At 38.0% G+C, this 25,005-nt stretch overlaps 1 protein-coding gene across 5 annotated transcripts in view; it reads left to right on the forward strand.

The window, feature by feature from the left end:
• The window catches only part of LOC117426953 (protein ITPRID2-like), a 40,657-nt gene extending 18,651 nt beyond the window's left edge, over nt 1–22,006 (forward strand). For 4 of the 5 annotated variants that reach the window (XM_059033628.1, XM_034045218.3, XM_059033627.1 and 1 more), the window contains 17 exons: nt 22–67; nt 247–296; nt 1,237–1,290; nt 4,375–4,417; nt 4,528–4,626; nt 5,001–5,209; nt 7,750–8,435; nt 9,582–9,639; nt 12,720–12,811; nt 13,671–14,780; nt 15,390–15,464; nt 16,098–16,225; nt 16,712–16,862; nt 17,186–17,251; nt 17,720–18,130; nt 19,956–20,068; nt 20,622–22,006. In XM_059033628.1, coding sequence (XP_058889611.1) covers nt 22–67; nt 247–296; nt 1,237–1,290; nt 4,375–4,417; nt 4,528–4,626; nt 5,001–5,209; nt 7,750–8,435; nt 9,582–9,639; nt 12,720–12,811; nt 13,671–14,780; nt 15,390–15,464; nt 16,098–16,225; nt 16,712–16,862; nt 17,186–17,251; nt 17,720–18,130; nt 19,956–20,063 — 3,386 coding nt within the window. In that variant the 3' untranslated portion in view covers nt 20,064–20,068; nt 20,622–22,006. The remainder of the gene's footprint in view (nt 1–21; nt 68–246; nt 297–1,236; nt 1,291–4,374; nt 4,418–4,527; nt 4,627–5,000; nt 5,210–7,749; nt 8,436–9,581; nt 9,640–12,719; nt 12,812–13,670; nt 14,781–15,389; nt 15,465–16,097; nt 16,226–16,711; nt 16,863–17,185; nt 17,252–17,719; nt 18,131–19,955; nt 20,069–20,621) is intronic. The other variant, XM_059033629.1, reaches the window with a different exon arrangement.
• Nucleotides 22,007–25,005: the final 2,999 nt, after the last annotated feature.

Consider the following 25,005-nt stretch of genomic DNA (forward strand, 5'->3'; position numbering starts at 1 on the left):
GTTTGCTCTCCTTTTTTTCAGGAGGAATACCTAACGAGAATATTGCAATATGGCTTAAAGATTGCAGGTATGATGAGTTGCGTTTGCTGACTTCTCAAGAAAATGGTTTGGCTTTTGAGTTTCACTACAAAAAACAAAACTAAATAACAATTTTTTTCATTTGGAATATCCTTTTTTTGTTTTTTTGTTTTTTAAAGTTGTCAAAAATAAAAGTGGATTTCTGAACTATCATTTCTGTGGTTTCAGGACACCACTAGGGGCTTCTCTGGATGATCAAAATAATCCAGCACTAAAAGGTAAATTGCAAAAGTTATCAATTTGAAGATGTCATGCTGGAGATACAGTAGACATTACTGTACAGTATGTGCGTCAGAATAATATGTGGTTATGTCTGCACTGTTTTTATGAGAACGCTATGTTCTGTGTTTTAGTTTTGAAAGTGTTTTGACTTGTTTTTAATAGTCTCTGCTGTAGCTTGGAACTCATACTAGGTATAAAGGCTCAGGTCTAGATGAATATGTAGGTGTGCATTATGGCTTGCTAGTTAGGATTGAGGTCATCTGTTCCCACAGCACACCGTTGACGGAAACTACCACACCTTAAAGTGTATTGAACTTTGGAGTCCTGACTGCCAGGTAGCTGCTGAGCACAGTAAGAAAGTGAATTGCAAAGGCAGCACACCAGAAACCTGTGTCAATAAGGTTCTTTATGTGGTGCTCAATAAGTTGCGTTGTGTGTTGGGTTGCTACACAAAACCAGGACCTCATCACAGCCAGCCACAGCAACATACTGCACTAGTTAGAATCTACAGCTACATGAGTTATCAGACCAATGATTGCATAGGTAAGAAGTACACAATAAAGTGCTTGTGTTTTTAGATATTTTCTAAATTCTTTCTACAAAGCTGTTCAGTAATTGTCAGGAGTGTGTGTGTGTATTTTTTTTAAAAAACGTGTATACATGTACAATACTAGGAACAGTCTGTGTTTAAATTAATGTTGCAGTAATCTTGGTTTTAAGCAGGCTTGGTAAAAAAAAATAAAAAATTACTCATCATAACTGGTTCATCAGTTGTATATATTTGGTTAATGTCAGCAAATGGCTAAATGGCGTTTTTAACAATTCTTAGTCAATTTGTGTTTAACTGTATACATTTTAGCTAAGGTTTGTTTATATTTTATTTGTTTGTTTATTTTTTGCATTATCCAGTCTAAATACTATATTGTCTCTTGGCAGGAATAATAAAAAATGGGGGTAGCTTTGAAGATGACCTGTCGCTGGGAGCAGAAGGTGAGTAAATATTAAACTGTATCATTTTGTGTGTATGTGTATTTTTTATATATATATATATATATATATACACACACACACACAGTGGTTTGCAGAAGTATTCACCCCCTACAAATGTTACATTTTGCTGAATTACAAATAATGTATGCACAGTTTTTCAAACAAACTCTCTTTTTATTCAAAGCTGTAGTGGTTAAACTGAACACTGTTATATGAGGAGGAGGAGGTTAAGTGTCAGCAAAACTTGGTAGAAGCACCTTTTGCAGCAATTACTGCTATGAGTCTTTTTGGATAGGTCTCTACTATTTATGCCCATTCTTCACGGGAAAATTGCTCCAGTTCTGATAAGTTTTTGTTGGGGATTGTTGATGGACTGCAATCGTCCAAGTCTCGCCATAAATTTTCGATTGGATTCAAGTCAGGACTTTGACTGGGCCAGTCAAGAACATTAATTCTCTTTTTCTTCAACCACTCCAGTGTGGCTTTGGCTTTGGCTTTGTGCTTCGGGTCATTGTCCTGCTGAAATATGAATTTCCTCCCCAGTTTCAGAGTCTTGGCTGACTCAAACAGGTTCTCCTCAAGGATTCGCCTGTACTTTGCACCATCCATTCTCCCCTCTATCCTGACAAGCTTCCCAGTCCCTGCTGAAGAGAAGCATCCCCATAACATGATGCTGCCACCACCATGTTTGACAGTTGGGATGGTGTTGACTGGGTGATGTGCAGTGTTGGGCTTGCGCCAGACATAATGCTTGGAATTTAGACCAAAAAGTTCAATTTTTGTCTTGTCTGAGCACAAAACCTTTTTCCACATGTCTGCAGTATGATCTACATGCTTTTTTGCAAATTCCATATGTGCTTTTAAGATGAGGCTTTTTGAGTAATGGCTTCTTTCTAACCACCTGTCCATACAGGCCAGCTTTGTGTAGGGACCGGCTTATTGTTGATGTGTGAACACTGACTCCCATCTCAGACACAGAACTTTGCCGATCTCTCAAGGTCATTTTTGGCTGCAGAGTGACATCCCAAACCAGTTTCATGCTTGCCCAACTGCTCAGTGGGAGGGCGACCTGATCTGGGTAGTGTCTGGGTGGTATGATGCATCTTCCATTTCTTAATGATGGACTTCACTGTGCTAAGAGAGATAATCGGCACCTTTGACATTTTCTTGTACCCTTCTCCTGCTCTGTTCCTCTGTACCACTTTATCCCTGACTTATTTCGAAAGCTCCTTGGTCATCATGGTTGCTTTGTTGGATCATTATGTGAGTTGCAGCTTGAAAAATCTTTATATACCTGAGGGAAATTATCTACACGTTAAACCACTTTGAGTACACGCAAGCTGAAACCATTTCGCTAATGTTGTGACCTTTCAAACAAATCATTTGCACCTGAGCTGATTTAGGGCTGCAGTAGCAAAGGGGTTGAATACTTATGCAACTGAGATTAATTTGGTTTTCTCTGTAAATCTTACTTGTATTCTATATGCATTTTTTTAACTTTATCAATGTGGAGTAGTTTGTGTAGATTCTACATGTAAAGTCTAATTTGAAAGCGTCGTGGAGTACGCTCAGGTGCCAACAAAATGTGAAAACTTTGCAGGGGGGTGAATACTTCTGCAAACCAGTGCATGTATATATTAGTTCAGTGTTGACATTCTGGTGTCACTGGAATGTTCTCTTGCTTTTAAAATTCAATCCTAATCCCTGTCCTTGTTAAAACAGTACCTGCCTTTTACTTTGTTTCCATGTCAGCCAATTTTAAACAAACACAGTATAAACCTGTTTAAACTATTGAAGGTATCCAGCCTCCATTGTGTTAGTCTTCACAGGAACTGAAGTGGTGTTTTATTTAAATGTTCTGTAGACATCTGTCGACATGCTGGAACAAGTTAGCTCAGTCTGCAGTGGCTTGAGATTTTCAAGTTCTGGAGTACTGTAGGTTGATTTGTCATCTTTTGATTTTTAGATAATAATAGGATTTAGACAGGCATGTAAGTGAAGATGTATTTTCCAGTTGCAGGAAAAGTAAAAGCACTTATCAGTGCATTTATCAGTGTTCTACTAATTGCCAGGTCTTAGTACAGTTATTCTGCTAATGTTCAAAGTGACAACTCGCATTCTTTTGAGAAACACAGTACAGTATGCTTTGTACCGTGTGTCTGTTTCTTAATAGATAAAATGCATGTCTCCTTGTTTGTAAAATTTGAAACCCATTCTTGTAGTTTTTTATAAAAGTGTCTTAATTCCTAACAAAATTCTGTGATTGTTATCGGTTCAGTGTTATGTTTGCTGTATGTTCGGTAAATTTTGAATAATAGATACATGTAAAACAATATATTTTATTGTGTAATAATATCCACAAATTGTTGAAATTTTCTTTTTCAGATATCTCTAAAATCGCTTGTAACAAAATATGATAGCTTAAATCGGAGTAGAAATAAAATAGGTTTTGGTGGGAACAATGTAGGTTAGCTGATGAAAGAAAGCCGATTTTGAATAAGACAAACATGGGTGGATTCTCTTGGAATCTTCCTGCAGAAAAGTGTTCTCAACTTCCATTGTGTTCAGTGGATTGTGACCATAGTTTTTACTAACATGTAGTGCATGCAAACAGCATTGTATTTAACACACATGGATACAAATACCCTCAAGTAATACAAGTGGCCAGCTCACCATGAAGACAAATCTGTCGCTGCCTTTCAGTCTTGGAGATTCCCTCCATTGGGCTCCTTCTCTATTTACTGTGGTTGTCATAATGGAGGGATTCAACTGAATTGGATTGCTTGCGCAGTGGTCAGTGCTAGAATTTTTCAAAAATGTGCATGGCATCAGACTGCAATATACAAAGCAAACAAAACCACTTGCAGTACACAGTACTGAAAGCAGCTCATGGGTGGGAAGCAAACACTATTGATCAAGGGATTAGGACACCTTGAACGGGTGACGTTCACAATTACGATCCTGAAGAGACTTGCATATACATGGGGTGTTTCACAGGGCTCAGCTGTTCTAACATCTACTGCATGGTCCTTTTTACTGGCCTTGTGTGATTTCATACATTCATTCCTTTCTTCTTTCCCACAGCTAATCATCTTCGTCCAACCAGTAATGAGACGGGGACAACATGGTCAGTAAGATTATTAATATTTTTTTATTATTCCCATTATATGTGTGCACTCATTTTTCATTAGTTGACCTTTTTATAGTGGTGTTTTTAACATTGACTTTTCATTGTAGTTTTGGAATGCTGGCCAAAGACAAACGGAATCGGTTTCATCAGAAGGGAAGAAGTATGAACTCCACTGGCTCTGGGAAGAGTAGCACAACGTTATCGAGGTAAGGTGATTTAAACACATGTTTCCAACCTTGTATCCATTTACATTATACAGTCAGCACTGGAAAGCAGTTATTTATATATATATATATATATATATATATATATATATATATATATATATATATATATATATATAGGGGAGGTAGGTATTCTACTTTTTTAAAATGTTTATGCAGTAGTTCTTTTTTAAAACTAAAGATAGAGAACCATTCATGAGTTTCAGGTATTCTCAGTTTGCCAAAATGTTTGTTCTTGTCTGTTTTGAACCATGATCATAGCAACATATTTAAACATAGCCACACTGTCTTATACAATGTTATCATAACTTACTCCATGAACAGCTTGTATGACTGTTTTTAACTGAATTCTGCAGTGTGTCCGAATTGTTGGATCTTTACGAAGAAGATCCGGAGGAAGTCCTATATAATCTTGGGTTTGGCACTGAAGAGCCAGACATTGCTTCAAAGATTCCATCCAGATTTTTTAATTCTGCCTCCAGTGCCAGCGGGATAGATATCAAGGTGTATTTGGATGCTCAAATACAGCGTATGGAGGTGGAGAATCCAAATTATGCTTTGACAAGTAAGTGTGCTTCTTTTTGTAAGTCAAGAAAACAGACATTTATAACCACATTGGATTGTTTTATTTTTGTATGCTCTGCTAAAATCTTGCTAAGAAACCAGATTCAAACAAATGGGTGCTATGGTATAATACCATGTGTTGCTTGAAACCGGTTTTAGTTTTGCTTCTGTCTTCTAGAAAGTATACTTTGTAGGTGTGTTTTTGGTTTTTATAAGGTGTTTGTTTTTATAAACCACTACATTGGGATCTTCTGTTATGGGTAGTGGTGGAATATCTGTGGTCGGTCTGCACTTTCAACCTCTTTCTTGCCTTTTGGAGCTGTGCAGTCAGTCATTTGAGTGAAGATTTGTCATCAAAGCTATTAAATATTGAGTTAATTTAACCATATTGACATTCATCTGTATTGTGTTGCGGCTGTGAGTCATGGTGACTTATTAACTTGTAGCCACCTACCGCCCTCCACCCTCCTCAGGTGAATTAGCTAGGATATTTTATTTTATCTAGACTTAATGTTGAACTGGTTGGAGGTTTGTTAGTTTTAAGTCCACTTTTTTATGTCTCCACACATTTTTTTTTTTTTTTTTGTCCCCAGTACCATTCACAATTGGTTGTCAGTACCAGGGACAAACAATAATTATTTGCTGAGAAAAGAATTCTGACCAATACTTTGTTATTTATAAATTGTGACTCTGGTGTGATCTTCAGTTTTAGCATCCTACTCTCATCAAGTTACTTGCCAATTGAGGTTTATTTTGAAAGAACAATCTGGATTATGAGAATCTTTCACACCCCTTCCTAAATTTAAACTTCCTCTGAGGATTTTATATACAGTACCAGTCAAAAGTTTGAGTACACCTGCTTGAAACCAGGTTTTTCATGATTATCTATGCTTTTAACTGTATAAACTTGTCTATAAACACTTAATATTTCATTATATGATACATGTACTTATATAAACTGATAATCATAAGTAAATTGCATTCAAAAATTTTATTTTTAAATGAAAATGTTAATCTTGTCAATTTCAATGAAATGGTCACCCAAAGCAAGGGGATTTCAGTCTGAAGCCCAAGTCAGTTAAAAGTCTGAAATGTGTATAACACGGTGTTAGAACACTGGCCTAAGTATAAGTGTCTTTGTTAGATGTTCTCCGAGTTAACTAGCATGTTACCTAATTAACCTTTTGTCACCAATTATTGTTAACAGGGGAGGGTCCATGATTACTATCAATATAGGTAGCATAGGCACAAGTTTGTCATTCCTGAATGTAAGGGAGCAGAAAATAGCAAAATACGCTCGGTTAAGGAAAGAAAAGACTGCAATTACTTTAAGAAATGAAGGTCAATCTTTAAGACAAATCGCAAGAACTTTGCAAGTGTCTGTAACTGCTGTGGCCAAGACCATCAAACGATTTGAAGAAACTGGCACTCATGAGGACCGAACAAGGTCAGGCAGGCCAAGGGTGACCTCAGAATCAGAGAACAAGTTCATTCAAGTCATAAGTCTGCGAAACCAGCGATTAACTGCCCCTGAAATACAAGCTCAGCTAAATGCTACTAGAAGTACAGATGTTTCAACATCAACTGTTCAGTGGAGATTGCGTGAAGCTGGCCTAACTGGAAGAATTGCTGCAAAGAAACCATTTTTTAGAGTGCAGAATAAGAGGAAGAGACTTGCCTGGGCCAAAAAACACAGAAACTGGACGTTTGAGGAGTGGAAGTCGGTCTTATGGACCGATGAGTCAAAGTTTGAAATATTTGGGTCCAACCGCCGAGTATTTGTAAGACGCAGAGAGGGTGAGCGCATTAGTTCTGCATGTGTGGTTCCCACTGTCAAGCAAGGAGGTAGTGTCGTGGTCTGGGGTTGCTTTGCTGGTGACAGAGTTGGTGATCTTTACCAAGTCCATGGCAAGCTCAACCAGCATTGCTATCATAGCATACTTCAGAGGCATGTCATTCCATCAGGATTACGGCTAGTTGGGCAATCCTTCATTCTTCAGCAAGATAATGACCTGAAACACATGTCAAAGTTGTGCAAGAACTATCTGGCGAAGAAGGAAAGTGAAGGACAACTCAATCTAATGACCTTGCCTGCCCAGTCTCCAGACCTCAATCCCATAGAACTTGTATGGGACAAACTGGACAGAAGAGTAAAAGCAAAGCTACCCACAAGTGCCCTACATCTCTGGAAATTGCTGCAGAAGAGCTGGGAAGACATGTCGGGTGATTTCCTGCTGAAACTTGTTAACCGAATGCCTCATGTTTGTGAGGCTGTTATTAAGGAAAAGGGTGGCTATTTTGAGGAATCCAAGATTTTCAATTTTCTTGAACATTGCTTTGATACTCCTTATGTTTTGTTTTGTATATTGTAACATGTGTTTTAATTTTCAAGTATTTACAGAAACGTATACGACCTAAAACATTGTCAATTATGAAAAAAACCTAGTTTCCAGCAAGTGTACTCAAACTTTTGACTGGTACTGGTGTATATAGTCGCACATTAAACTCGTAATCTTTTTTTTTTCTTCTTCTTTAATCTAGGTCGTTTTCGTCAGATTGAAGTACTCACGACTGTGGCCAATGCCTTCTCTTCACTTTATTCTCAAGTGTCTGGACTACCCCTTCAAAAGATTGGGAATGGAGCTACGCTGCCTTCTGAAAATGAGGGCAAAGATGTACCTCCTTTCAAAAGAAGTAGTTCTGCATTGAATGCTGCTAGCAAATTAAAGAAAACCATATCAAGGCTTAATCTACATGGAGCTCCGCAACCGGGTACTGAAGTTAATTCTTCAACCGCTCCTGCAAGTACAGGTAAAGAAAATACAGTTGTTTTAGGAACAGAGGCCAATACAGAGAAGGCTGAAGAGAGGAATGAACAAAAAGCACAGAAACCATTGAGAAAAAAAGATTCCCCTTCGCTAGAGACAGTAAAGGAAGAGGCGCCTGTTGGCCTGTGTTCCACTTCAGAAAATGGCTGCCTAGAATTGAACAATGCGTCTCAGATAGAGGGTCACAGGAAAGTAGGACTGTCTGACGAATCTGGTTTTACTGATTCGTCACTTCTAAACAAGGACATAAATGCATCCACTGAAGGCGATCTTGAGACCAACTGTGAGCACAAACAGGCAGTGACATCTACACCTGATAAAGAACCTTCATCACAGTTTCAGAATCCCTTGCTTGCACATGTGTTTTCACTTCAGAAGGATTCCTTTGAGATGGAAGAGGTAGGAGGCTGACTTTTTTTATCATTGTAGTGTACAGTGTGTGTTTTACAATTAATGCAACAGCTCCCTGTGACCTTCGGTAGAGATGTAGTAATGGCAGTAAATAAGTTGCAGAATGACCTTCCACTATGTGTGTGGAAAATCTAAAAATAGATTTGTTCCAAGCATTGGAACCTGTTTTAACATCACCACCTGTGAACTTCGCCCTCTGCTTATTATCACCATGTTGAAATGTCACTGTCAGAATATAATGGGGACAAACTCCTAATAATATTACTTATCACACTCCAGTTAATATCACTCACCTCATAATATCACTCAAAATAATGTGATGTCCTGTAACAATTGTAAGTCGCCCTGGATAAGGGCGTCCGCTAAGAAATAAATAATAATAAAAGCGAAGCCCCCCCCCCCCCCCCCCCAATCTAATTTTTTGGGGGGGATTTTATTTGTGAACAAAATGTATTTGATATTAAAACCTGCTGCTGCTGCACTTTGTAGGAAGTATTGCCGTATTAGCCCCACAACTTTCAAATGAATGAGGGCTGGGCGATAGGTCTGAAACGACACAAGCTCTGTGGACCGGAATTGGTCAGATTTAACAGGGGGATGGTCAGATTAAACATGATCCCTGCCTGGGTAGTTGATCAGTCAGTCATTCTGGAGGCGGGCCTACCGAGTCTGCCATTTACCGCGGAGCTTTTACAATCGCCAGGAAACGAAAAAATGTATTTTGCAGTCTGGTATTGGTGCCCCCCTAATAACCTCGTCACGCCCCCCAGTTTCAAAGCCTCCGTTTTACAGTGATGCATCTGATTTCCGCCCAACCTTTTAAAAACAAAGATTGTTGTATTAATGCTGTTTTGAACACTTATTTTACCAGATTATTGGTTAACAAATAGTCAGCTCTGCTTATTGTTATCATTTATGCTCAGTTTGAAGTACTATTAACAGGGTTTGGCTGTAGTTACTTTGTATCTGTAGATTTGACAAACTGAAATATGAAATGCCATTCTTGAATACTGATAATGGGATAAATATGGTTAGATTCAATTTTAAAATACATTTTGAAATGTCTGTTTATAAAACATTTCTCGCTTCTATTTCAAAATGTTACTAAATATTATCATTTTAATATTTTAACAGATTCAAAGCAATGAAGGAGAAGCTACATCTGGAACTCGCACTACTAATTCTAGAACTGGTAAGTTGGAAATACATTGCAGTGTTTACATTGCCTAGTTTAAAGGAATATAAAACCTGTTTTACAGTAGTGCCCCTTTTATCTGAACTTCCCTGTACTAAACTGGTCCTCAACATTTTCCACCAGTATAATCTATGTGGGCATGTGACCGGGTACCCCCGCCCCTGGTTGTATTTTTTTTATTTTATTTTGTATAGTTTTATTTTGTATCACGGGGTACTCAATGTATATTGGTACGTGAGCACGGGGATGTGGATATGTGAGTGAGTGCAACAGTGGTGACATGGGGGCAAAAGTCCTCCCTGTAAAAACACATTGGAGCTGTGAATTGAATACATTTTTAATTAAGGCTCCAACCACAGGTATGTAAATAGGGTGATCACGGGTAAGAAAAGGGGTTAGTGTGTTCGGAGGCGAAACGTAAGTGGTGAGGAGGAGTGAAAGAGAAAGTAAAACTGAATCGTAAACAATTGCTACGTGTGCTGGTATAACACCAGCACGATACTTGTTTGTTCTGTGTCCGTTTGTTTTGTTTGTCTGTTTTGGTCATCGTGCCTTTTGCTTTGTATCAGTGTTTGTGTTTTTGTTCAACCTGTTTTATCTGTTTCTTCATAATTAAAACGCGCCGCAGCACATTCAGTCCTCTCGGTACTGCCCGGAGTGTTATTTCTTCCGGGTCTGACGTCATCACACACGCCAGCCTGTCCCAGGGCATAAACTCTTTTTATGCAAACCTTTTCCAAGTCTCCAAAGCCGTTTCAATGACGTGGGTGCTGCTTTAACTGGAATTGTTGCTGCTGCACAAAAGAATATGATTCACAGCTGACCAAAATTCAGTGGTACTAGCTCCTAAAATTGTATAACTGATTGGTATTGCCATTGTACATTATGTAGAACTGGAATTGTTTCACAGCTGTCTTAACAGTACTAATTATGGTAACGCTGTCTGAGGCCTAGAATGTATAAAGTAAACTTGGCAGTTCTATGTATGTTGATCTGTTTGAAATTGAACGATTTTAAAGTGGATTATAAAAGCACCTTATTTGAAGAGGAGAATCTTGGCTACCATGAAGCAGTCTGAAAGATGTGCTTTTTTTTTTTTTTAAACCATGCTGCAATTGTAGCGACTACGTTATTATAAAAATGTTACGCTTTGTCAGAGGACCCAGATTATAACCGATGTGTCTTTGACGTGTCAGCAGTATAAGGCTTTTGTTAAGAAATCGTGATCTATATAAAAATAAAACAGCATAATAAACAGTCATATTTTAATAAACACAAATGGTTACCATGGGATACATGCTCCCTTGGGAAAGATATGTGAAATATACCAACGTATTAAGCAGCTGCCTCACTTTTCTGTTGGGATGTTCAGGTTGAAACAGGACTGTTGGGATCATTCTTTTGTGCTCTTCTGTTATTAAAACCTTGCCAGCATCTAACAAAGTCAAGCCCTTTTTTGTGTGTCTAACTCTCAGTTGAGCTGCATTCAGACTAGGATTTGACACAATACCCCACCCCTTTTTTTTTTTACCCTTTTTCTGTCAGTTGCATAATTTTAGGAAAGCAGGATAGCTCTGCATGTATTGGGCTTAAAGATACTGGAAAGTGACTCTGTTCAACAAAGAAAGCATGGGGAATTCCAGTGGGTATGGACTAACAGGATCCTTGTTCATAATAAATATTTTGGGTATTTCCATGAATTTGACTTCCTTCCTTATTTTCAAACTTCTGCTGAGTCTTGTTGTCCGCTTCCTTGTCTTGCTGATGGGTCATCTTGCTTTAGAAAACCTGAGGTTAAAATGTTGTGTGTGGTGTTGTGTTTTTTTTTTTTTTGAGTACTTGTTGTTTATAGTTAATTCACTGGGCGAGAGCCAGGGCTGGAGTGAAAGATCGTTACTTGGAGTGGCCTCAGGGAATAGGATAGGAAAGGAAAGAGGTTCCCAACCGACGGGAGCTTTCTTGGCCAGAGGAAAGAGAGCGGCCTTGAAGGCACGCTGTTCAGCAGCCTCGGGAACCAGAAAACACATGAGATAGATTGGCTTGGTGGAGCCCACAGCAGGTTCTGTGGAGCGGCAGTCGTGTAGGAGGAATAGGCTGTCGTGCTGAAGAACCTGGAAAAGGAATGGCAGAAGACGGAGCTGGAAATAGAGCTTAGTCTCAATTTGAGAAAACTAAAGAGAAGGAGCTGTTAAAGAATAGAGTGTGTGGCCGGGGGTCCCCTCTGACTCATGCGGTGAGAACCCCCCCTCGGCTGAGTCATAGATGGTAGAGGCCATAAAGGTCGGGGAAGCGAGCCTCACTTACGCCGCAGAGGAGACCTTGATGCAAAGGCAACGTGGGAAGTAGGAGGAGGAGGGGGGAGAAAACTGAAAACGCTAGACAGCGAGCTGTGTGAGATTCAGACTTAAATAGGAAATAGGAGGAGTGACAGGGAAAGTAGGGTGGAGCCATCCCCTGAAATAAACCTATAGGCTGTCACTTAATGAACATTAAGATGTGTGCAAGAGCCATTTTTTTTTACCTTGAGAATTTGTCAACTGGAGTATCCTTAACTATTAGTCTGAATGTTGAAGCTTTTATGTGAGTGATCATCTGAAATTTACCTAAGCTTTTTTTTTTTTTTAATTATGCAATAATTTCTCATGGTTAAAGGTGTGTTTTTATTGTAACAAACTGTTAAATAGGTGGTTGGTTCTCTTTTGTACTTCTCATAAAACAAATGTTGTTCTTGCATGACTCATACTTTAACTGGAGCTTTTCACAAATTATTAAACCACTTCAATCTACTGGGTGTTATATTAACCATGTGTTAGGGACTCTTTTTAAATCAATGCTTTCACTGAACAGCAATGGCAGGTTTGACATAATATCCAAAAGGTGTAGGTAGGTGCATGTTTGCTGCTGCAAGGGAAAATTAGCATGTTTTGAGCTGTTGCTGTTGCAGTTTGCATTATTCTGCGTTTTATAATTTTTTTATTTTATTTTTTTTTTATAATTTTTTACTGGGGAGAGGCTTTTATTGGCAAATGTTGGTATTTGACATTTACACTTAAATTACTGTAACTTTTATTTTTCAGAACAATTGTCAAGAGCTGTCAGTCAACACTCTGACAGCAGTGGATTTGCTGAAGATCCTTCTGTGGATTGTGCTTCAAATAATCATCTGCAGGTATGAGTTTTCTAGTTATGCAGTGGATGGATTCTACAACAATAGACAGGCATATACAAATACTTACAAAATCATGTTAACCCTTTGCAGTCCATTTTATTAAGTTTGTGTCGGGTCCAATTTATTTTCACACGCGCTGTTAATTTTAGACGCACTGTTTAAAAGTATTTTTTTTCCACAGTCAAACGGGTTTAAAAGGCCTTGCATATCAACAAAGCACTCACTAGGCATCTCCAGCCCCACCCCACCCTTTCGTTCGCTATAGCTTTCACATATGCTAAGAAATAAATAATAATAATAATAGTCATACATACCTATCGATCATCTCCTGATCACTTGTTTTGTCCCCAAACTCCTCAATAATGCGATCCAAGTCATTATTTTATTACTGTAACATCTCAAAAAAGCTCTGCAAATGTCCGTGTTATTCTCTGTGCGCTGATTCAGTAACAGGCAGCCTGTTTCCTTATGACCGCCCCTATCTGATGCCAGGGGCAAGTATGACTATTCATGAGATACGATTGATTTATTTATTTATTTATTTATTTATTTTTTGGCTTGTCTCGGCTCCTGTCGCTCCCACTCGGTCATTGAATGGTTTTCTCGGCTTTTTCTGGCGAAAAACCAACTAGAAACCCGTTTTTTGCGTTTTTTTGATGATGCCTGACAGGGTCCGACATTGGACTGGATAGGAATAATTGCAATGTCGGACCAGGTCTGACATAGGACCGCAAAGGGTTAATTCAACACTCCAACTAGTTTGGCATTATAGTTAAAATGTGTTTGGTATTGGTCACTGATAGGTAATTTCAGGTCATGAGCACAGTTTTATTTATTTATTCTCTCCCTCCCACAATAGGTCCAAGAGAGTTATGATAGCTGTGACAGTGAGACGACGGTGACGTCAAATGCTGAAGACATCAGAACTCCTCTAGCAGTGGACCAGTCTGTCTTTGCGGAGTTAGAGGGTACTGAGGATGTTTTAATGCCATCCACAGAGGATGCTGCAAGTTCATCCCTGCCTTCACTAGATAAGGAAGGCCTAAACATAAGAGAGACAGAGTCTGTCAGTGTAGATGAAACTCCTCCTTTGGATGACCCAAATATAAGAGAGACTGAGTCTGCCAGTGATGAAATCCCTCCTTATGTCCTTCACCAAATCCCTAAAGCTGTGGACTCTGTCTCTCATCCTACAGAGGGTCAGGGCATTACTGCAGGTGAACAAGATCTACCTTCTACTTCTGACAAAGTGCAAGTTGCTCTTTATAGAGCGCAGCTGAAAGCCTGTAATGTATCGGATGCATGCATGGAGGTTAAAGCAAGGGACCTGCTGCAGGAAAAACGTGAACTAGATCTGAGAAGGCAATCTTTCTTATCTTCAGGGAGATACCCTCTGATAAGATCTCAGTCCCTGCCAACTTCACTGCTCAGCCCCATTCGTGTTGTGTCGTCAGTTAAAGTCCGCTTAAGTCCCGGAAGTGAAACTCACTGCAGCCCGCCTTCTTTTACTTATAAATATACCCCTGAGGAGGATGAGGAGTCTATCGCGGAGGAAGAAGAGCAGTCGACTTGTACGTCAACACTATTTATCAGCCCAGCTTCTCAAAAAAAGGAGCCTGACCGGTCCATGCCTGGTTTTGAAAGTGGTCTAGATGGAGGGTGCAATAGGATACATTCCTGTCCGATGCACTTGCCCTTACACATGTCCCAATCTGCATGTTCCCTTCACAGTATTAATTCCAGTTGCTATGACCGGCCACTATCTGAGCATATGAGAACATGGAGTACAAGCAGTGTTCCCAATCTCCCTCCTTATGGATCACATGGATTTCCTTATTCTTATTCTTGCCCTTATCCTCCAAGACCCGTCATGTACCCCACCAGACCGCTTCATCCTCCTTCCACAATAGAAATGCAGTTGAGGAGAGTACTGCATGAAATAAGGAACACCGTGCAAAACCTGGCCCAGGTATGTTACTTCTGATGTCAGGTAAACATGTACCCATTGGATTTAATAGAAACTAATCCTAGTGAAATCCACATTGTAATGGATGCTTTAATCAAATGATGTTTAACTTCCTAAATCTGCTAAATATTCAGTGCTTAAAAGGTGTGTGTTCTTTTACTTTGTTTTTCAGCCCAATAACAATTACTGGTAATATTAGAATGTCTTATAAATGTAGATCATTTTAAAATGAGGTAAACTATGTATAGGATATTTGTTTTCTATTTTGTTAAAACTGTATTGTATAGGTTAATGTTTCAGTAGCCCAACATTTTATATTCAACAGGCTATGTCCTTCGAGTGAAAAGCTGATTTGGTGGTGTGAGAAATGATTTTCCCTGTATTTTGATCATTCATCTTATGAAACGAGAGCTCAAAGGAGCATGTCATACAGTAGGTTGTGAATGTGGTGATAGTTGTTTTATGGAATATAGCTATGCTGAAGATGGCAAAGGAGGCATTTTAGTAATTGATAAATTGTAGCTGGCCACCCCTGCTTCATTTTAGATGGCTAACCTGGCTTGTCCATGAATGCCTTTTATATTAATCTGGCCATCTGTTTTTTGTTTCTAGAATCCTGCTATGAGAGGGAATGAATCACCAGCATCCATGTATAGTTCTCAAAGATCAGTCTTGCCATTGTATGAAGTAAGTTGTGTGTTTTTTTTTTTGTTTTGTTTGTTTTTTTTATATATATATATATATACAGTGTGTGTGTGTGTATATATATATTTTTTTTATTATTTCTCGTTTGCATTTTCTTTTTTTTATTTCCAAGTAAAGCCTAACTATTAATAAAAATATATATATATAAATTCGTTTTTTCATGTGGTACGAATTACCTGTGATCCTCATATCTTTTTTGGATGCATTTAGACTGAATTTATACTCTGTTTAAAACATACATTACCCTCTAAATGGCAGAGTAGAACATGTGAAATACTGAAAACAATAGGTTAGTGAAAGACCCTTCTACAGTAACTCAGTATGCTGATGATCTTTCAGCCAATCAGAGCGCACGTTTTGACATTCACTTCTAATCAGGATGAAACTGTCCACATACACAGACGTTCGCCATCCTATAATGCTATAATATATAGTACAAGTATTTACTGCCGACATGGCCCAACAGTGAATTAACCGAATTGGTGAAACATTGAGAGAGCACTACTTATTTTATGACTGAAGTAAAGTGTGTAATACACTGGGATGCAGTAGGTTTGCTTTTCTTTTACATACCAATAATTTATTTATTATCTTTATTTTTTTATTTTTATATAGAATACCTTCCAAGAACTGCAGATCATGAGAAAGAGTCTGAATGTGTTTAGAACGCAGATGATGGATTTGGAGTTATCTATGATGAGACAGCAAACTGAAGTGTACCCGCACTTGACAGAAGAAGAAAGGTGCATTTTCAAATTTATATCCAAATATTTGTTTGCCCCTCTTTTTAAATATTAGACATTTACCACATTTTAGTCTTGGTGGTATGTTCTTCTTTGTGGACACCTAGCCACTGAGCTGCTGTCCTGAAGTTTGAACCACATGGCTTTGATGTGTTTGTGGTTTGCGATTGCATGGTCTTAATTGTTATCCAGGACCATCTCTGCTTCAATGGGTACATCTCCTGGTTGAATAATGTTTTGCTACCCTGATTTTAATGTATTTGTTTTGCTATATAACATAGCCTATTTAAAGTATACTTTAATCACAAAATAAGGCCTCGGAGTATGAGGTTTTGTAAAAGTTGTGTACGATGTTGGATGCAAATGTTTTGCTGCGTTTAGGCATATATGGTATTGAAATGCATCATATGTTGTACTTCAGCCTTCTTGAGGAAATGTTGGATAACGATATAGTTTTAAATGCATGTACTTTTGGGTTTTTTTTAGGCAAGAAGCCGATCAGCTGCAGAGTCTGAGGACCGCGGTGCGGCAGGAGCTGCAGGAGCTGGAGCTGCAGCTGGAGGACCGGCTGCTGAATCTGGAGGAGCAGATCCGCTCCTCACACCATGCCTCCCTGTACCGACCACAGATGACATTTGTAAGTCTGCTGCTTCCCTTTTGGTTCTGTTCAATTTAAAAATGCTGGAATAAATGTTGCTGATTTGATGACTGACATTTAATACCTGGTCCCTTTAGTGTCTGCCTCCACTTTAAAGGTGGTTTAGAGTCGAGTAACGTCAATCTAATTTACCTTAAAGCCTAGTCTTGTATTGGATCAAGTATGATGGGAATTAATACTTTTACAAGTTTACTATAACATTTTTTTATGTAATACCCTAAATTGCATACCATTTATTTATTCCATGATGTGTACATTTTGAGAGAACATAACTAAAGCACTGCTACTTTTTATTATTCTAGGGAATGCAAGGAAGTAGAAGCATGGATTGCTTGTCTTGTTCATCTCCAATTAATGTAATTGAACCAGTAAGTTGATGCTGTTTTTAATACTAACTGGACGATGCATCAGCCATGTGAACTGTGGCCAGTGAAGTGTATCTACCCCAAATATCTTACTTGCACTTATTTAAATGATAACTTGTTACCAGGTACTGTATCACTCAGGATAAGATATAACCACTCCACTGTAATTGCATTCCTGATCTTGTACTTACCCTAGTGAACTTTGTTAAAGGGCATGTTCTGGTTTTCTAAGAATTTAGATTGTGGGTTGCTAATCTGTGCATAAAGATTCAAGATAAAACCTTCCACATATTGCTTCTTACTATGGGAGTTCTGTGTTTTGATAGAAGGGAGGGCTTCTTATCTAGAACAGAACAAGCTTGAATTCTTTGTCCTTGGATTTTAACATTCCATCCACCTTGCTAAATCTTATGAATGTGGAATTTATTATTTTATTCCTGAACTGAGTTTATTATTTTTTTTTCATTACAGGTCACCGAGCTTCTGCGTGAACAGTTGTATTTGAAATCTGAACTTGGCTATGAGGACCCTGCAAGAGATTACTGCAGCAATGCTACGCCTTCTCTGGCCTCAGAAGCGTCTTCAGGAGCCTCCAGCCCTTCTCGAACAAACAGGAACCCAAGCTTCCCGCCCAGGCAGACTCAGAAACCACACACCTCTGACTGGTCATCGCAGAAAATGGAACGCTACCGGGCTTCTGTCTCCCTCACACCCTCTGCACCAGTTAGGCCTGGAATGGAGGACCATGTTCATGAAGAGGAAGAGTCGAAGCCAGTAGTGGAAAACCTAAGGGTGGAGCTGGCTGCCGCTGCTGCTTTGTCAGCAGAGAAAACTAGAAGACACCTGTCAGACAGTCCTGAGTTGCAGCAGGTTTTAAAGGAGGTGAGTCAGCTTGTGGGGTTTGGTTCGAGGTATAATGCTGTGTAGGTGGAAGGGAATTCCTTTTTGTGGTCTTAACCCTTTGCAGTCCTATGTCGGACCTGGTCCGACATTGCAATTTTCCCTTTCCGGTCCAATGTCGGACCCTGTCCGACGTCATCAAAAAGACACAAAAAACAGGTCTCTAGTCGTTTTTTCTCCGGGAAAAAAAACAAGAAAACCTTCAATGGCAGAGGGAGACCGATAGGAGCCGAGAGAAGCCGGAATAAAAAAGGGGCGGATCTGAGCAATACACTTAGCCCCGACACCACAGAGATAACATGGTCATAACCAAACAAGATAGCTGCTTCCACATCCAGGGCTTAGAGAATGTCGCAGACATTTTGTAGAGCTTTCTGAGATGTTCTAGTAATAAAATAATGACTTGGATCGCATTATTGAGGAGTTTGATGATAAAACAAGTGACCAGGAGATGATTTATCGGTGTGCACTACTATGAAGAGGTATGTGAAAAATACAGCGAACAAGGGGGTGGGGCAGGGCTGGAGATGCAGTACTGACTGTCCTGTTGATATGCAGTGCCTTTTAAACCTGTTTTTACTGTGAAAAAAATACTTTTAAACCGCGCATCTAAAATAAACTGTGTGTGTGTGAAAATAAATTGGGCTTGACGTTCCTGGGATGCGCTGAATAAACTCAACCGATTTTTATGCAGGTTTAGGAAAATTGACACTTTTTGGATACAATTCTGCAACCTGTGTTTTTTTTTGTTCATGGGGAAAGTATAGGGGAGGTCCTTCTCGATATCTTGATAGTGTAATTGTTTTAAGGAAGTGCATGGTTTTGTAATGTGGATGTCTATTGCATGGTCAATTCTACACAAGCTTATTATCCCCAGCAGTTTCGAGTTTAACATTTACTGCTTATCTAAGTCTAGGAAACATTTTGGACCGCCTTAAATTCTAGGGACTATATTAATCTGCAGATACAAGGAGAGACCTTTTATTAACTGACCCTGAAGTATTGTACTTTCATTTTGCTCCTTTATAACACTATGCGTGAGAATATAGTACAGCATAAAGATCTATAGTATTTGTTTAAAGTAAGTAAAGTATCTTGTATAAAATACAATTCTGAATTGTTGATGGTGATCCTGTTCTGTTACATTTATGTACAGTCATGTATCTTGCTAGTGAACAGTACAACTTGTTCTTAAAGGTAACAAGTACACTTAACTTTATAGCTTTTGTGAAATTGATCAATTGTGCATGAATCTTTTATGTAATATTGTTACAATTTTACATTTATTTATTTATTTATTTATTTATTTATATATATATATATATATATATATATATATATATATATATATATGTATGTGTGTGTGTGTGTGTGTGTGTGTGTTTGAAGTGAGTCGTGAAATGCATGACTAACAGGTTAGGCTGTTTTTATTGGGAGAAATATACAGTGGTGTACCACTGCCTTGAACCAGACCACATTAAGTCTGCAGAGACATTTTTAGGTGGATGTTTGTAAATTTGGTAAGGACAGTCTTTAGCACATGTTCTGTGTTTTGATATACGAGGCGCATAACTTAAGAACTTTATATGTAGAATTCTGGCCTCTTATTTATTTATTTATTTTTAATATATACTTTTTTTTTTTTTTAGAACTCCATGCCTGTGTTTCACAAAGCTTTACATGATCATTTCTTGCAAGAAGCATATAAAGAGAGAACAACGTTTTCATTATACTGATGGTTTTAACTTTGTATTTACAGCTGTGGCACAGGACATGCATTTCTGAAATATTTGTGTCTGCTTTTTAGATCAAGGAAACTCTAGCTGAAGGAATAAGACGAGAGATTGTTAATGAACTTCTCGCAGCTGTGTCTTCTCCAAGTAGGTCGCCTGTGGTTAAAACGGAGATGTCATAAACATGGTAACTATAAAAACAAAAAAATGATCATTTTAGATCTTAGATTATGTGAAAAATAGGAAAAAAATTGAATGGCTGACACAGGGGATCTTTAGGCATATGTAGTCTTGTGTCAGTAGATCTACAGTACACCCCAAGCATTACCATAAAAATGGAAGTGCAGTCAAAAAAGCTTATGGGGTGTTTCCTCCTTCCTAGCTTCTACTGTTTGCGTCTAGAATTCAGATGACCAATCAATCATGTAGCACCTGCTCTTTAGTCCGACAATCACCAGATGTCAATTCTGACAGAGTTCAAGCAGTGTAGCTTAACCAGGGTAATAAATAAAACTACCATTGCATTCCAGCTGTGACCTAGAAGCATGTTGGAATTAGAAAATGGAAGAGTTATAATGTGAAGAGAAATTAATTGGGACTACATTTTATAGTGAGGCATGGTTTTCAGTGGTTCTTGATGTAATGGAATATAAACAAACATTTTTAATGGTGTGTGTGTGGTGGTTTGTATAATGTTTAGTGCCATCTGTAAATCATTCTTATTGTGTGTGTTTTTGCAGTTTAACAATGGCACATAACCCTGTGGAAGATCCATCACTTGCAACACTGATCACTAATGGATTGCACTGATTAACAACCAAACTTATTTTTTTTTCTTTACTACAAATATAGTACTCAAAAGCTTCAGGACACTAATGCTGCTGTGATGAGCTACTGTTTAGTTTAGTCTAATTTTAAAATTCAAAGTATATATAATTGCTCCTTCACTTGGATTGATTGATTAATTAATTTCCTGAAGATTTGTGATTTTGTATTGTATTTATGGTTGGTTCAAGTGTACATTCAAGATTAATACTTAACGGTTTTTGCCTTGTTAGTTACACATGTATTTAAGCAAATTGTCTACTGTAAAGCTGCATTTTCTTCATCTGGCTTCTTACAAATCTGACCTCAGTGAGGTGCTAGCTGTGCAATAAGTTTCACTCTGGACTTGAAATGACCAATTAATAACTGCTGTTCACTTTTGCCACCAAGTACGTTTTGTTTTATTAAAGAATCATTAACTGTTCCTTTTTTAAAGGATAACTACAGTTAGATACTATAATACAATAAACAATTTGGCCCCAAAAAGATAATTATATTAATTATTCAAGTGTGTACCTCATAGCTTTAAGGACAAGTAAGACACTAAAATCAAATAAAACTAAGGTTGTTAAAGGGGGAAGTTATTGAATAGATGCACTAACTGTTCCAGGCTGTATTGTGAGCTTTATTCCACATGTGAGTGTGTAAACTTTATGGTGTGTCCAGGGTCACAGTAACACCTGGAATGGATGTGCAAAGGGATCCCTATTGGAAATGTCCTCCAAGCACTTTTTCTGACTGTTATCATTGCCCCTTCACAACATTGATTTTTGTCATAGCTTTCTGTGCTCCTGGTGTTTTATAGAATGCATTTTGAATTGTATAGTAACCTGTTCCCAAAAGGATATGTCACAGTTCTTCTTGTAATACAGGAATATTATGAGAATTATTTATACATAAAACCAAACACACATTAATTAATTCAAATGTAAACCTAAGTCAGTAAATGACCTATTGACCTGTTTTGGTTTCTTCTAATTTCCTATAACGGATTTTTTGATCATGGTCAAACTGATATTTACTGTTGGATGAGGAACTTGTTCGTAAAAAGTGTTAGGTTGTGGTTTTAAACCCCGATGTGTGTTTAGTTCAGGATTCACCAGGGTTTTAGATTTGTCATAAAGGATTTTTTGTTTCTAATGTTTTATTTTATATTCTCTGTGATTTAGATACTAACCAATTTATGATAAATACATTTGTAAATGGAAAGCATTTAAAAGGGACATGTTTACCTTTGTCACTTGGGATGCATGAGGGAAGATTTATAAAGCAAAAATTAATAAAGATTATTTATTTTGCATACACGTTGTAATGTTGTTTTTATTCAAGTGATTTATTAAAACTTCACCACAGCAATTGAGACGCACAAGGTGGATGTGGTTTTATTGGCGTTTTGTGAGGTGTTCATTCTAATGTTATTTAATTTAAACCAAGGTGTGTAAGAAGTCTAATTCAAGCTTTATTTTAGCAGAGATCAACCTTCACAAAAAGAACCATGTATGGTTGGTGGGGAGTGTTTTGACTGTACAAAAGTGACATCTACAAAGAGTCATTTTGTTGTCCTTGAAACAAAATGAGAATTCAGTAGGTGTAGTAGTTGATAGTTTTAATTTAGACCAGATGGGAACATTCTGTCCACTAATATGGTATCCTTTCCATTACTAATTAATATGGACATTACTGAGGTAATGAAGTAAAGCCAACCTGATGATGCCTAAAATGGAGAGGTAATTTATGTTAAATTATGTGCCATTATGTCTATCCAAGCCTTGGCTAGGTTTCATTACATTTCCACGGTAGGGCATGAAAAGCCAACAAAAGCTAATTTGTGTTAATGCTTATTGCAAACCTGTGGGACATATTCCCAGAATATGATAATACATGAACGTGTATTAGAAATATAACTGGATTGATTAATACGACTGTCTGTCTTGAGAAACCGGGCAAACTGCTTGTCTTGAGAAGGGGGCCTCTGGCTTGCAGACATACTGAACTATGTGACTTACTGATTACAGGACCAGTGCCTGAACTGGATTAGGCTGAGCGGATAGTTTAATTATGTACAGATAATTCACACGTGCAAAAACAATCGTTTTGATGCAAGGAAGACATAAACTAGTGATGTCCCAGTGGAAAAAGACATTTATAACATCAAATGACTGAGTTTAAAAAAGTCAAAATACACAAATGATCTAATAAAAGTGGCTATTTAGCAGAGTGAAAAGGAATATAAATATCCAAGCAAACTAAACATCTTGCGCTCCAAATCGAATGCTAAACAAGGTGCTGTCACTCTGCTAAGCGAAGCTGCAACTCCGGGACTCTGCCTGAAAACGGACCCAAGAAGAGGAAGCAAGCTGCAAGTGAGTCACTACCACAAGCAATGAGACTGAGGCCCGGCTGGAGGTGTGCTGTAAAACTTACAGTGAGTGTTATCAGACAAACCAGTCTGGGTCTGTTGTACACCTAAAACCACAGTATCTAAAAGAAACTGTTCCCTGCTACCTGCGTAGCTAAAAGATTCAGCGAAGAAGACTGTTGTGGATCTTATACCGAGGACTGAAGACTTTGTTGAAGCTGTTTGTTGATTCTATCGAGAATTGAAAGCTTTGTTACCGAGTTTGATCTAATGTAGGATTGAATTATTTGTTGTGGAGAGGAGAGTTTTTGTACTGGACACTTCAACAGATTGAGTTTCCATGCCAGCAGACCAAAAGTCTAAGATTCAAGGAACCACTGAGTATAATTCCAGTTGCATTTTCCTTTCATGGAACTATATTAATGAATTGTAACACATTCACATAGAATTGAACTGTTAATTATTTAGTTTGCACACTTTGCGTGTGAAATAACTTTTAGTGAAACTTGATGAAGTATAAGTAATCTACCTCATATTGTTGTATGAAGAATTTCTTTAAAAGTAAACTTGCCATATACTTAATCTGTATACCATTGATATGTTTAATGTGATATATTCTAAGATTGTCTGCATCATCTCAGATTTACTCTGTGCTTGTGTGTGTGTGAGCGAGTGACTAGCTACATCACAGCTTGCTTGAGCTGCAGCTTGTATGTGAGGAGACAGGCGGTTTCCTATTTCAATTGCCTGCTAGCATGAGTGCAGTGACTTTTTTAATTGTGTTTTGAGCTTGGAGACTAAGAAATGTACTTTGACTTCTGTTTATTTGTGTGCTTAATAGAATACTACTATTGATTGAACATTCCTTGTGTCTGCACGTGTATGTGTGTTCATAGTAAATCCTCGATCTTTGTAACACGTCAATTAAATATTGTTCGTAAGAGAACTAATCGACCCAGATAAACCATTAACCCTTTGCGGTCCATTGTCGGACCTGGTCCGACATTGCAATTATTCCTTTCAGGTCCATTGTCGGACCCTGTCCGACATCATTTTAAAAACGCAAAAAACGGGTTTCTATTTGTTTTTTCAGTGGAAAAAGCCGAGAAAACCATTCTATTGCCGAGTGGGATCGATAGGAGCTGAAAAAAAGGGGGCGGATCTGAGCAATACACATAGCCCCGGCACCACAGAGATAACACGGACATAAACAAACAAGATAGCTGCTTCCGCATCCAGCGCTTAAAGAATATCACAGACATTTGCATAGCTTTTTGAGATGTTACAGTAATAAAATAATGACTTGGATCGCATTATTGAGGAGTTTGGTGATAAAACGAGTGATCAGGGGGCGATTTATCAGTATGCAACGACTATGAAGAGGTATGTGAAAAATACAGTGATCAAGGAGTGGGGCAGGGCTGGAGATGCAGTACTGAGTGCCCTGTTGATATGCAGTGCCTTTTAAACATGTTTTATTGTGGGGGAAAAAAATACTTTTAAACAGCGCGTCTAAAATAAACTGCGTGTGAAAATAAATTGGACGACACGCCTGAGACGCACTGAATAAATGGACCGCAAAGGGTTAAAATAACTTGCTGTAAATGCATTAACATATTTTCTAATTTATTTACATAAATAAAAAAAAATATTATATATGTTAGGTTTGTGCAAATTTATTAAAACAACCCCCTGCCTCTGTAATTTGATTTGTATAGCTCCTATTTCATTTGCAAATGGAGATTTCAAAGCCAGACCAGTTTATTAGTGTGGTATAATTAAATACAGATATTCTGCTGTAATATTTTGTTTTTCAAATTGATGGTAAACTTTTTATTTTCTTGTTTTGTAGCAAAATTTTAACTACAGCAATTTAACATTTAATATTTGTTTTATAACTTTAAAGTTTTGTTAAAAATGATGACTTGAGTGTATTTCTT

This window comes from Acipenser ruthenus, chromosome 11 (assembly GCF_902713425.1).
Source record: "Acipenser ruthenus chromosome 11, fAciRut3.2 maternal haplotype, whole genome shotgun sequence".
NCBI classification, from domain to species: domain Eukaryota; kingdom Metazoa; phylum Chordata; class Actinopteri; order Acipenseriformes; family Acipenseridae; genus Acipenser; species Acipenser ruthenus.